Source organism: Lepidochelys kempii, chromosome 2 (genome assembly GCF_965140265.1).
Source record: "Lepidochelys kempii isolate rLepKem1 chromosome 2, rLepKem1.hap2, whole genome shotgun sequence".
Lineage (NCBI taxonomy): Eukaryota > Metazoa > Chordata > Testudines > Cheloniidae > Lepidochelys > Lepidochelys kempii.
In genome coordinates, this window is record NC_133257.1 from 42333960 (window position 1) to 42348158 (window position 14199).

The 14199-nt window shown below is 44.2% G+C and overlaps 1 protein-coding gene across 4 annotated transcripts in view; it reads left to right on the top strand.

Annotated features, from left to right (window-relative positions):
• MTERF3 (mitochondrial transcription termination factor 3) overlaps positions 1-14199 on the top strand; it is a 39175-nt gene that overhangs the window by 6225 nt on the left and 18751 nt on the right. For all 4 annotated transcript variants that reach the window (XM_073330519.1, XM_073330520.1, XM_073330517.1 and 1 more), the window contains exons 3-6: positions 1865-2017; positions 3432-3621; positions 12702-12849; positions 14121-14192. In XM_073330519.1, the coding sequence (XP_073186620.1) occupies positions 1865-2017; positions 3432-3621; positions 12702-12849; positions 14121-14192 (563 nt within the window). The remainder of the gene's footprint in view (positions 1-1864; positions 2018-3431; positions 3622-12701; positions 12850-14120; positions 14193-14199) is intronic.

A 14199-nucleotide genomic window follows, 5' to 3' on the forward strand; every position in this document is an offset into this window, starting at 1 on the left:
AGTGAGTTTCCTACACTGTGTTGACTTGTCTGGCCTACACTTGCAGCTAACCCCATGTACAACTGAGAAGGATTGGGTCCTCTGTGACTGTAGTGCAAAGTGTGTGTAAATCTGGTTTAGATGAGTCAGCTTTCATCCAGAGTGTGTCAAAACTGATATTCTGCAGTCAGAGGTGCAAATAGGTGGAAGCGTAGCAAGCTGTTTAGTGACCCATATAATGTGCAACTCGCATATGTATTCTTGAGCAACAGGTACCTTTTCTAGCATAGACCAGGACTTTGTGTTTTGTAGACATTAATTAAAGCCCTACAACCAGTCTGTGAGGTACTCCAACTTCCATGGAGTTTTGTCTGTTTATGCCAGGGCTGAATTGGTCCCAGAAATGCAGACCAGTATATTAGGATGAAGTGGAGAAAAAAGAAACTTTTGCTGGAAAATCATCTAAAACTCTATAACAGCGAGAGCTCTGTTTAGACTGTGGAATAGAGTTACTAGAGGCCATATCTCAACTTTTAGGGCATTTAAAAATAGACTCTACAAAGTATGAGAAAATATGAGGAACAATTCTACAGTGACAGTGGCAGATGGATGATATAATTTATAACTCTACCTTTTATTCTGTCTAGCCACACTGGCTATGCATGCTAGCTGGATGTTTCTACTAAAACTATCAGTACGGAAAAATTGAAGTGTTGACATATAAAGCCTTGTTAGAGGGACACCATCCATTTCACATCTACTAAATGGATGTTCTTTTTTTTTTTTAAAAGATACAGTTTCAGGGATTCTACTGGTCCCGAATGTCCCTGCCAGTTTTGTAGTTTTTCCGTTTTATTTTCTTTAAGAAATAACAGGAAAGAAGTTTCTCCCTTATTGCTGTGTGAAAGATCCACACAACTGGAGAAACTTTGAAACAAAGTATGTGAAATACGCTGTCAAGTGTACAAAATGGAAAAAAGAGAGAAGTGTTTTTCTAACCTGTTTCAAGACAGACCTCAAATTACTGTAACGAGTAGGTTTTAAAAAATCAGCCAGAAGTGAGGAGGATTGTCTTGTGGTTAAGGCATTAGACTGGGAATCAGGATGTATAGTTTCAGTTCTGAGCTCTGCTATAGACTTTGTGTTCAGTCTTGGGTAAGTCATTATTTCTGTATCTAAATTCCTAATCTGTTAAACAGTGATAGCAGTAGTTCTCTACCTTACAGGGCTGTTCCAAAGAGATGTGCTAATATTCTCCAGGACTTCATAAATTTAAATGTCTCAATTGGCTTTTACCGCGATGTGGCTTTTACCGCTTCCCTTGAGTGACTACTACATAATTCAATAGATCTCACTATTAGGAAGCTTTTTGGTGATATTGCTACAGCAGCATCAATCCAAGGACCTTAACATACATTCCAGCTATTAATTGTGCTTCACCAGCTAGGGATCTGATATTATCTATATTTGATGGGGAAACTGAAGCAAAGATTGAGGGACTTGCCCAAGTTGCACTGTAAAGTCCCAGTCCTGCTAACACTTACACACATGCTTCGTTTTAAGCACATGATATTACCACTTGGATGCTTAAAGATAAGCATTCAAAAAAGCTTTTGCAGGATTAGCAGGAATCCAGGAAGTCCTGGCTGAGCTAGGGAAGGAATCGGTCCTTTGATTTTGTCACATTACAGCTAATTATGTTTCCTGGTAATCATAGTTGCCTCACAGAAGAAATGCCATAAACAAGTGAAAGCAACAACATAAGTAAAATCATATTCTGAAATTACTTTAATTTCTAGTTCTTGAGACCGATTGGGAAGGTACTGGAAATTGTAACAGTTTGTCAAGAAAATCTATTAACACTTCTCTTATTAATGGCTTCTAGTTTGGGAAGATACACCACCTTCATCTGCTTTGGAGGAGATCTCTGAAGAAGAAGCTGTGCAGATTGTAGCTGAGCCACCCCTTCCCCTTGGTTCTTTCACACTTCGAGATTATGTTGATCGTTCAGAAACTCTGAGCAAATTAGTGCTTTTGGGTAAGTGTAATGATGTTTAGGCAGAATATTTGTGCTTGGTGTGTTGAGTATTCCTTAGTTTATATTTTGATCTTACTGATTTAGCAGTAAACTTGCAAATCATAATTTTATAAGTGTAGCAATGCACAATCCAAGATAGAGGGGAGAGATGCAGGACAAGTGAACACAAGTAGAGTCTGTTTATGTGGTTTACCAGCAATGTATGTATATTTGGGACAGACTCTGTGTTCCTCAGCTGTTGATCTAGCTAGGAGCACTGAGAGGGCATCACCTGCAGCTCCTGGAGGTAAGGAACACCTTGCTGTACTCTAGTAGCCTCCATCCCTCTGGGCTCACTGAAGAAATGTTAACTGGCTGTGGAGAAGCTGCAACTTTTTCTCCTGGGTAGGAAGGAAAGTTACCATCATGCAGGGCCCTAGAAGTGAGAAGAATTAAAAGAGGCAGGGCGGGAGAAATGGGGAATATCCTGGCTCTCTCAAAAAATACCTTAAATTGAAAAAGAAGGATGCCTGAAGTCAAGGTGATCTTTTTCCTCCAACCGTCTTCAAGTGCAAGAAATGCATGGAATACAAAAATGACTTGTGGGAGGGGAGATGTCTACACTGTACCAGACAGTTGTAGATTTTAGTCCTCACTAATGTGCCATGTGCTAATGGTCTGTGTAGGCCCTGCTGCCACGAACTAAAATTTCTCTAGTGTGTATTCACGTAGTACTGTTTGAAATGGGACTACAACAAAGCACGCTAGGGAACTTTGTGTGTGGCAGCAGGGTCCATACAGGCCACTTAGTGCATGACACAGTAGCGCAGACAAAAAGTTATACACTCTAGTGTGGAATAAAGCCCAGAGAAAAGTAAATTGCTGGATTGTTGGGGCAAGTGGGTTTTGTATTAAAATTGCCTTTGGCTAACAGTCTAATAATGAGAGCTATTTGTGTTGGTAACCAAAGACACTTTGCAATAAAATTTTCCTCTCATTACTGTGCCCATATAAGAAAGAGTTGGGAGGTAACCACCTCCACGTACCTCTGAGCAAACAAAATGAGATCCCTGCACATTGCACAGTTCAGAATATGGTGTGAAATGCATCTTACTGTGCTTAACTTCTCTGATTGCAATACTGAAACCTGCTGTCTTTTTCTTCAAAGAATAAACTAAACTGTCTGAATTTTGCTACTAAAATTTGGGTTAGAAAGAATTTAGAGCTTGTTTTATCTCAGTTCTCTCCTGAATATACAAGCTATTGTGACCACAATATCTTGAGCAATCAAAATATTTTGGCTATATGCACAAAAGTTGTATTCAAGACTTCATACATGCAGTGCAGCATGTACTTATGTTTCTTATGAATCTCTTCCTCATAATTCATTTAACTAAGTATTCAACTAAAGTAGTGTCTGATTTATTTGCTGTAGGAGTTGATTTGTCCAAAGTGGAAAAACGTCCAAATGCAGGCCAACTCCTACTGAGACTGGATTTTGAAAAAGATATAAGAAAAAGACTTTTGTTTCTTAAGGATGTGGGTGTAGAAGATAATCAGCTGGGTCCATTCCTGACCCAAAATCCATACATTCTTGCTGTAGACATGGAGGCGCTAGAGACAAGGTAGGTCTTTCATGAAACATGCCCATGACCCAAATCCTATGCCTGCTAACTATAATCACATAAATCCAATCCCTTCTACCTCGATTTACCCATCTATAAAATAGGTAAATATTACAGTGGGATTTTGTTAGGTCTAACACGTAAATGCTTTAAAATCTCAAATGTGGGGCTGGTGCTTGGTGTGCAGGGCTCTAAGTGAAAATCCACAGAAAATGCCTCCCTCCTCATCTATAGCCACCCAATTTCTTTTCACCTGTGCTACAAACCTGTTGGTTGTCCCATGCCTTTCTGTGCCCCCACCATTCCCATCTCAGATTTCCTTCTGCCGCCCCACCTGGTTGTGGGATCGACACCTGCTGATGTCTGCCACCTCTACATGAACCAGGAAATAAGGCAGCGAGGAAGTGCAGCTTTCTAAACAGGTTGCAGAGAGATGCAGTTATAACTGGGTTTGTGCAGCAGGCTGCTGTTGCCAGAGTCAGTCCAGACTAAGGAGGGGAATCGGGATTGTGGGGGCTAGGTGTGCGGGCCCCTGGGAGTTGGAATCCTACAGTCACATAGATCTAAGTCTGCCACTGCTCAGAAAGGTAGAATAAAAATTCAAAAAAATTTATTAGACTGGGAACCCTACAACTGTGACAGTTAGGTAGGTGGGAACATGTGCTTGAAATTATTCTGAGAATGAAAAACTGCAGTTAAGTCACAACAAAATTCTTCTACCTGGCTATTTTGTGGGAGCGAGTCTGACTAGCAGAGGACAGAAAACAAATGAAGAAGCTGGAAAGGTTTGGGCTACTCGCACCTTTTCCAGGAGCCTGATTTGTATGTCATGCCCACCTGCTAAGATGGCTTACTCAATTCTCTAGACTGATATAGCTAAACCTAGCAGAATTGCAGTTTACGAGCTGCCTCTGGCCAGAGCTGCGTTGGGGAAAGCTGTGCCGGCAGCTCTGGGGAGCCTGGATCCCTCCACCCTCCCTGGGTGGAGGGCTCAGGCAGCACCCAGCCCATGTCCCTGCCCCCAGGTGCTCTGCGCAGGGCAGGTGGAGACACCCAGGCTCCCCGCAGTGCAACTCTCCCTGACCTGGCTCCGTCCGGGGTGGGGGTGGCTTGGAGCTGCAGCCTGGCCACAGTAAGAGCTGGGCTGGCTGCTGTGTGGAGCTGCGGTGGACCCTCCACCTTCCTGTAGTTGGGGGGAGGGCTTAGAGCAGCCCCGGGTTGTGTACCTGCCCGGCTGAGGGCAGGTGGAGGGTCTGAGACTCCCACACCCTCTGTTGACTGGGCTCCAGCGTGGGGGTGCCTTGGAGCCTCAGCCCAGCCATGGTAAGTAGAGCTCTGCAAATCTGCAGATGCAGATATCCATGGACAATTTTTGCAGATCGCAGATCAGATGCGGATACACATTTTTGTATCCATGCAGGGCTCTATTAATAGCCCTGCATGTTTTGCATGACAATGGCCCCGGTGGTAGATTTCTCAACTCCAAATTGATTACCAACTGATTGGTAGCAATCTGGTGTTGCAAGTTTCCACAGTGCGATAGCCACTCATTTCTCCACTGTCAATGCACCTCCCATTTTGGTCTCCCTGTGCTGGAAGGCTGGGGCAAGGTCTGCACACAGATCCAGGAATGTGGCCTTGTGCATTTGAAAGTTCTGCAGCCACTGCTTATTATCCCATGCCTTCATTATGACGTGATCCAACCAGACAGTGCTCGTTTCTCAGGGTATGTCTACACTACAAAATTAGGTCAAATTTATAGAAGTTGTTTTTTAGAAATCGTTTTTATATAGTCGATTGTGTGTGTCCCCACGCAAAATGCTCTAATTCCATTAAGTGCATTAACTCGGCGGAGTGCTTCCACAGTACCGAGGCTAGCGTCGACTTCTGGAGCGCTGCACTGTGGGTAGCTATCCCACAGTTCCCGCAGTCTCTGTTGCCCATTGGAATTCTGGGTTGAGATCCCAATGCCTGATGGGGCAAAAAACATTGTTGCAGGTGGTTCTGGGTACATGTCATCAGGCCCTCCCTCCCTCTGTGAAAGCAATGGCAGACAATCGTTTCGTGCCTTTTTTCCTGAGTTACCTGTGCAGATGCCATACCACGGCAAGCATGGAGCCCGCTCAGCTCACTGTCACCGTATGTCTCCTGGGTGCTGGCAGATGTGGTACTGCATTGCTACACAGCAGTAGCAACCCATTGCCTTGTGGCAGCAGACGGTGCAATAGGCCTGAAAACCATCCTCATTGTGTCCGAGATGCTCCTGGCTGCCTCGGTAAGGTCGGTCAGGAGCGCATGGGCAGACATGGGCGCAGGGAATAAATTAGGAGTGACTCAACAATGTCATTCTCTTTAGTCCTGCAGGCAGTCCTATTGCACCATCTTCTGCCAGGCAGGCAGGAAATAAGGAAGGCTAGCAGTCCTGTTGCACCATCTTCTGCCGAGCAGCCAGGAGATGTGGATGGCTTGGCGTCCTACTGCACCGTCTGCTGCCAGCCAAAGATGTAAAAGATAGATGGAGTGGATCAAAACAAGAAATAGACCAGATTTGTTTTGTATTCATTTGCTCCTCCCTCCCTCCTTCCCTCCGTGAAATCAACGGCCAACAATCGTTTTGGTGAGGTCTGTCGGGCACCTTGAAAACTATAATGGAGATTCAGTCCTGCCTGAAATACCAGAGGAAGAGAGAGCTTAGTGGGTTGAGTATTGGCCTGCTAAACCCAGGGTTTTGAGTTCAATCCTTGAGGGGGCCATTCTGTGTGACAGTTGTTTTTGTTTCTCCTTGATGTAAAGCCACCCCCTTTGTTAACCAGAGGTCCCTTCTCTGGCTTGGTTGGGTTGGGAGGGTATTTTAGTCAGGGTGATAAAAAGATCCTGGCTGTCGGGGAGAACGGGGTGCTGTAAGCCATGTAGTCAGTCACCCCTCACTCCGTCAGAGCAACGGCAGACAATCGTTCCGCGTCTTTTTTCTGTGCAGATGCCATACCATGGCAAGCATGGAGCCCGCTCAGATCACTTTGGCCATTAGGAGCACATTTAACACCACGTGCATTATCCAGCAGTATATGCAGCACCAGAACTGCCAAAGCAAAACCGGGCGAGTAGGTGCAGTCAGCGCAGTGATGAGAGTGATGAGGACATGGACACAGACTTCTCTCAAAGGACGGGCCCTGGCAATGCAGGGATCATGGTGCTAATGGGGCTGGTTCATGCAGTGGAACGCCGATTCTGGGCCTGGGAAACAAGCACAGACTAGTGGGACGGCATAGTGTTGCAGGTCTGGGACGATTCTCAGTGGCTCCGAAACTTTCGCATGTGTAAGGGCACTTTCATGGAACTTTGTGACTTGCTTTCCCCTGCCCTGAAGCGCATGAATACCAAGATGAGAGCAGCCCGCACAGTTGAGAAGCGAGTGGCGATAGTCCTGTGGAAGCTTGCAACGCCAGACAGCTACCGGTCAGTTGGTAATCAATTTGGAGTGGGTAAATCTACTGTGGGGGTTGCTGTGATGCAAGTAGCCAACGCAGTCATTGAGCTGCTGCTGTCAAAGCTAGTGAGTCAGGGAAATGTGCAGGTCATACTACATGGCTTTGCTGCAATGGGATTCCCTAACTGTGGAGGGGTTACAGACGGAACCCGTATCCCTATCTTGGCCTCGGACCACCAGGGCAGCCAGTACATAAACTGCAAGGGGTACTTTTCAATGGTGCTGCAAGCACTGGTGGATCACAAGGGACGCTTCACCAACATCAACGTGGGATGGCTGGGAAAGGTTCTTGACGCTTGCGTCTTCAGGAACTCTGGTCTGTTTAGATGGCTGCAGGAAGGGATTTACTTCCCAGACCAGAAAAATAACTGTTGGGGATGTTGAAATGCCTATAGTTATCCTTGGGGACCCAGCCTACCCCTTAATGCCCTGGCTCATGAAGCTGTACACAGGCACCCTGGACAGTAGTAAGGAGCTGTTCAACTATAGGCTGAGCAAGTGCAGAATGGTGGTAGAGTGTGCATTTGGATGTTTAAAGGGTCGCTGGCGCAGTGTACTGACTTGCTCAGACCTCAGCAAAACCAGTATTCCCATTGTTATTGCTGCTTGCTGTGTGCTCCACAATCTGTGTGAGAGTAAGGGGGAGACATTTATGGCGGGGTGGGAGGTTGAGGCAAATCCCCTGGCCACTGAATACGCGCAGCCAGACACCAGGGTGATTAGAAGAGCACAGCAGGAAGCGCTGCACATCAGAGAAGCTTTGAAAACCAGTTTCATGACTGGCCAGCCTACAGTGTAAAAGTTGTTTTTCTCCTTGATGAAAACCCTCTCCCTTGGTTGCCTCTAAATTCCCTGTAAGCCACCCGCCCTCCTCCCTTTGATCACAGCTTGCTTGCAAAGGAAATAAAATCACTATAGTTTAAAAACCATGTATTCTTTATTAATTTATTATAAAAATAGGGAGATAACTCACAAGGTAGCCTGGGTGGGGTGTGGGAGGAGGGGAGGAGAAGGCCACTTCAAAACTTCTGTTGCTTGGAATGTCTACTGGGGTGGAGTGGTGGGGTGCCCAGAGCCTCCCTCCTCCCCTCCCCCCCCGAACCCCCCATGTTCTTGGGCATCTGGGTGAGGAGGCTCTGGAACCTGGGGAGGAGGGAGGACGGTTAAACAGGGGCTGCAGCGGCAGTCTGTGATCCTGTTGCCGTTCCTGAACCTCCACCAGACTCCGGAGCATGTCTGTTTGATACCGCAGTAGCCCCAGTGTTGCATCCTGCCGCCTCTGATCTTTCTGCCGCCACCTCTCATCTCAATCATCCCTCCTGTCCTCACGTTCATTGGCCGCTTTCCTGTATTGTGTTACTGTGTCCCTCCACACATTCTGCTGAGCTCTGTCAGTGCCGGACGACTGCATGAGCTCAGAGAACATTTCATCGCACGTGTGTTTTTTTTGCTGCCTTATCTGAGATAGCCTTTGGGATGGAGGAGGGAGGCTTGAAACATTTGCAGCTGTGGGAGGAAAAAAAGGGAGTGAAGTATTTAAAAAGATACATTTTACAGAACAATGGCTATACTCTTTCACAGTGAACAACACTATTCACATTACATAACACGTGTGATTTTGGTACAAGGTCGCATTTTGCATCTTATATTGAGTGCCTGCGGCTTTGGTGTTAGAGGTCACACACGCAGTACCGGGCAAGAGAATTCGTCTTGTAGGCGGCTATGGTAAGCCTTAGTCTTTTGACTTCTGCAACCTTCATAACAGCAGTGCCCCTCCTTTCCCATACCAAGCAAAGCCCATTGAGTTGGCCATTTAGTGCTATAGTTTTCGTGTTAACGTGCAGCAGCAGAAACCAAACTAATCCCCCCCCACCATCCAATTCTCTGGGATGATCGCTTTACCCCTCCCCCGCACCGTGTGGCTGGTATCAGGAAAGATCCTGCTAGCCAAACGCGAACAGCTCAGTGCCAGTGCCCCCCCCCACACCCCTTGGCTAACTGTGGGGGGGATTTCTTTTTAGGCACAGGCAAACAGCCCAGTAGGAATGGACACCTCTGAATGTCCCCTGAATTAATTAAATTCCCCTTGTAACCAGGTTACCATGAACGATATCACTCTCCTGAGGATAACATAGAGAGATAAAGAACGGATGTTGCTTGAATGCCAGCAAACACCATACGCTGCCAGGCTTTGTCATGCAATGATACCAGACTACTTGCTACTAGCATGGCGTGGTAAAGTGTCCTACCATGGAGGATGGAATAAGGTTGCTCTCCCCAGAAACCTTCTGCAAAGGCTTTTAGAGTACCTCCAGGAGAGCTTCATGGAGATGTCCCTGGAGGACTTCCACTCCATCCCCAGACATGTTAACAGACTTTTCCAGTAGCTGTACTGGCCACAAATGCATCCCAAGTCCTCAGGGCAAATTAATCATTAAAAACCACTTGCTTTTAAAACATGTATTATATTTAAAAAGGTACACTCACCAGAGGTCCCTTCTCTGGCTTGGTTGGGTTGGGAGGGTATTTCAGTCAGGGTGATAAAAAGATCCTGGCTGTCGGGGAAAATGGGGTGCTGTGTGCTCTCCTCAAGCTCGTCCTCCTCCTCATCTTCCCCGTCTGCAAAATCCTCAGGCATGGTGGAGAGTACCCCATCATCGGAGTCCACGGACAGGGGTGGGGTAGTAGGGGCGGCCCCCTTAGAATTGCATGCAGCTCAGTGTAGAAGCAGCATGTCTGGGGCTCTGTCCCAGAGCATCCATTTGATTCTTTGGTTTTCTGGTACGCTTGTCTGAGCTCCTTAAGTTTCACGCGGCACCGTGTTGCGTCCCTGCTGTAGCCTCTGTCCATGGTGGCCTTGGGGATTTTTTTTTAAATGTTTTGGCATTTCGTCTTTTGGAATGTAGTTCTGATAGCACAGATTCATCTCCCCATACAGTGATCAGATCCAGTACCTCCTGTTTGGTCCATGCTGGAGCTCTTTTTCGATTCTGGGATTGCAAGGTTACCTGTGCTGATGAGCTCGCCTGGCCAAACAGGAAATGAGATTCAAAAGTTCCCGGGGCTTTTCCTGTATACCTGGCCAGTGCATCCGAGTTCAGAGTGCTGTCCAGAGTGGTCACAATGGTACACTGTGGGATAGTTCCTGGAGGCCAATACCGTCGAATTGCGTCCACACTAACCTTAATTCGAAACAGCGATGTCGATTTCTGCACTAATCCCTTTATGTCGACAAAAATGGCTTCGTTGTGTGGACGGGTGCAGGGTTAATTTGATTTAACGCTGCTAAATTCGACATAAACTCGTAGTGTAGACCAGGCCCTAAATACAGATGGACACAATATTGGTTACATCACTCTCTGGAATGTTTTATTGTTATGGATCCCATGTTGCCAGGAAACAAAACAAAAGTTTCAATAGATTTGGCATTTATGACTTGAGATAAACACTGTAAAAGTAAAAACATTCCATAATTCATAACAATTCTGACAGTTGCAAATCAGTGTCTGTAGTGCAGCTGCACCATATATGTTTATTTTGAAATACTGTTAATGGTGACTTGAATCTTTAACATGCTTTATACAACTGCTGATCTGACAGGGTTGCCAATTCTCACAGGATTATCGTGAGTCTTGTTCGTGTCTGCCTTAAAAGTCCCAGCTCTTAGTGTCAGGTGACCACATGAAAATGTCAGCTGTACTTTTTTAATTTTTTTTTTTGTTTAAAGTAAGTTTCTGGCTCTCATGGTTTTGTAGAAAAGCTTGAAACCATAAAACCTAATGACTCACCAAAGAGACAGCAAAGAAAAAGTACTCCACAATCCTTTGACTTACATTGTGAAATTTTAAAAACCATTGTGTGTTTTTTTTTTTTAGAATGTTTGGGATTGGCAATTCTGAGTATATGATATATTTAAACGGGTCTTGAACAATCCATTCATTAGGGGTAAATAGGAGACTTCCTCTGAAAATGAAGACCTCTGCCATCAGTTTCTGCAGAATTCTAGGTTTCATTGCAAGGAACAGAGTACAGTATCTAGCAAATTTGAGTGGAAGAAGTGCAGCAGAGCAAAATTGTGACAGGAAAATTGTTTCTTTTTAGAACCATATTGGAAACAAACTGACAAGAATTAGGTCAATTTCACTTTGTTACTTGGGTTGGGACCCCCAGGGTTCCACCCTGAAATTTCAGATGTAAACATCTAAAACTGTGAAATTGACTAATTTTAAAATTGACCGAAATAGACTGTGAATTTTGTAGGGCCCTACATATAGTATTTTAAATAGAACTCCATTTTCACTAATTTCAGGAGACGGAGAGGAAATAAACCTCTCTTAAACATAAAAATGTTACTCATAGACTTTAAGGTCAGAAGGGACCATCACGATGATGATCTAGTCTGACCTCCTGCACATTGCAGACCACAGAACCTCAACTACTCACTCCTATAATAGACCCCCTAACCTCTGGCTGAGTTACTGAAGTTTTCAAATAATGATTTAAAAACTTCAAGTTACAGAGACTCCACCATTTAAACTAGTTTAAACCTGCAAGTGACCCGTGTCCCATGCTGCAGAAGACGGTGACACCACTCAAGTCAGATTGGCAATGCTGCAGAAGAAGGTGAAAGCCCCCCTCCGCTCCAGGGTCTTTGCCAATCTGGTCATAGGGAAAATTCCTTCCCTACCCTAAATATGGTGATCAGTTCAATCTTTTTGAGCATATGGGCAAGACCCCCCAGCAAGACAGCTGGCAAAGAATTATCTGTAGTAACGCAGAGCCCTCCCCATCTAGTGTCCCATCACCAGATGATGGAGATATTTGCTACTCGCAGTTGCAGGTCAGCTGCATGCCATTGTAGGCAGTCTCATCATACCATCCCCCCATAAATATATCAAGCTCAGTCTTGAAGCCAGTTAGGTTTTTTGCCCCCATTGCTCCGCTTTGAAGGCTGTAGATAAACTCTTTCTGTGTCCTGGCAACCAGATGTTTTATAACTAAATCTTGGGGGCAGTAACCAAAAGTAGAGATCTGTTATAACAAAAATAACTTCTACAGATCTAAAAGTGTTTAACTTTTTTGTGGAGGGTTTCACCATACATGGCAATGTATGGTATTTCTACTTCTGTGATATTGGCATAATAGGACTGTGCAAGGGAGAATGGTATTGAGGTCCTTCTTAAGTTTGACCAAAGCAATGAAAATGTATTTCATTAAAATAAGCAGAAGGCAATGTATATTGTCATAGCCACGTGCCCTGATGTGCATTAGTGCGTTCTTAATCGGTGAGACAGGCTGCTACTTAAGCAGATAACTATTTTAACCTGTATTTTAAGTACAGCTGGAAAGAATTAAAATCTGTCTTCAGTATTGACATTTTGCTCTCTCATATTTTGCTTGTAGTTAATTGGAAGGGATGGTATTTTGTTTTTATGATAACTGCAGACTTCCCCCCCTAATTATTTCTGGCAGGGTTGTATGTTAATATTAAAACATCTGTAAAACATGTAAGATATCACTGAGGAATTTGAGCAACTAGATGAATAAATTGAGGCAATAAATGTTCATCACTGATTTTCTTGCTCTTTCCTAGAGTGGCTTACCTAAAATCAAAAAAATTTGGTAAGGAAGCAGTTGCACGGATGGTCTCGAGAGCTCCGTTTTTACTGTCTTTTTCAGTGGAAAGATTGGATAATAGATTGGGTTTCTTCCAAAAAGAACTTGGACTAAGTGTGCAAAAGGTAAATAATATACCCCTACATACTTATGTATTTTGTTAGTGAAAGTAGGCTAGACTTGAAATATAGGTGCCCACAGATAACCTCAAAATACTTAGTGTACGTGCAAGGTTATTGATTGTCACTCTCATGCTGTTGCCGAAAGACATGACTTTAACTCCCCCAGGTAGGTAGCATGAATCTTTAACACTAAGGATCCCAAAATACTGCCTCTGAAGGCAGTACATCTGTGAACAGTGTCAAATGTGTATACAGCTTTATCATCTGATGCAGCATCTGAGGATCGATCCTACTGCTAAAATAATAAATAAAACAAGAAAGACAACTGACTTCATCATTTTCTAAACGCTGCAATATAATGAGGGCCTTAAGTACATCATATAGTATACAAATACCATACTAGCATAAACTCGTAACACTGTACTTAGCCCAGAAACCTATTGGATGTACTCTGCATGGTTGCACAGGAGATCAGATTAGATGCACGGTTCCTTGCTTTATGGTCTTTAAGGCATTAGCAGTCCATTCAGTCTTCTGAAGCATGTAGGAGTTGAGTTAATTACTTCATTCAACAGCTACTCCTTAATTATCAGCCTCCAAAGGGTGTCCTCTGCTCTTTGGCTAGAAAGATAACTGGAATAGAGCCTTGAGAGTGGTGGGAAGGAGAAGAAAATCCAAATAGTACAAAACCATGATGATATGTGTCACACGTGTCTCTGATTGGTGGTTAAATTCTTATTTCAGTCTCATGATGATAGCGTAGAAAGAGGATATGCTGCTAAAAGTCTTTAGGAGACCATGGTGGAGAAATAAAAAGTGTACCAGGAGATAAAGTCCATACACCAGCACCTTAATGTCTCAAAACTGATTGGCTATCTCAACAAAAGAACAACTCTTAAGAACTGTCAAAGGATATGGAGTTCAAAATGCCTTTGTCTGTAGGCCTATTTTAATCCCATCTTCCTGCTGTTTTGCCATACCTTTCAATCCCATCTTTTTCCGAATGGTGAAATTTGACTCCAGCTATTTATTGGTACCTTTTCCTCTTATTTTTTCCTTTCTCTTCAGACTCTCTAATCCTGGTGCTGGAGATATCATAATGAATTTTCAAATGAAAGAATTAGTTTCCTCAGACTAGAACTGAAATTCAGGAGCATGTGTGTAAAAGTCCAACAAAACATTTGTGAATGTAAAATATGTATCTGATTTACATGGATGAATTTCTAACAGTTGTGGTTTCAATAACAGTAATCTTTCCCATTTTTAAATTACAGACCCGGGATTTAGTAGTTCGTCTTCCAAGGCTACTGACTGGCAGTCTTGAGCCTATAAAAGAAAATTGGCAGGTAAGCT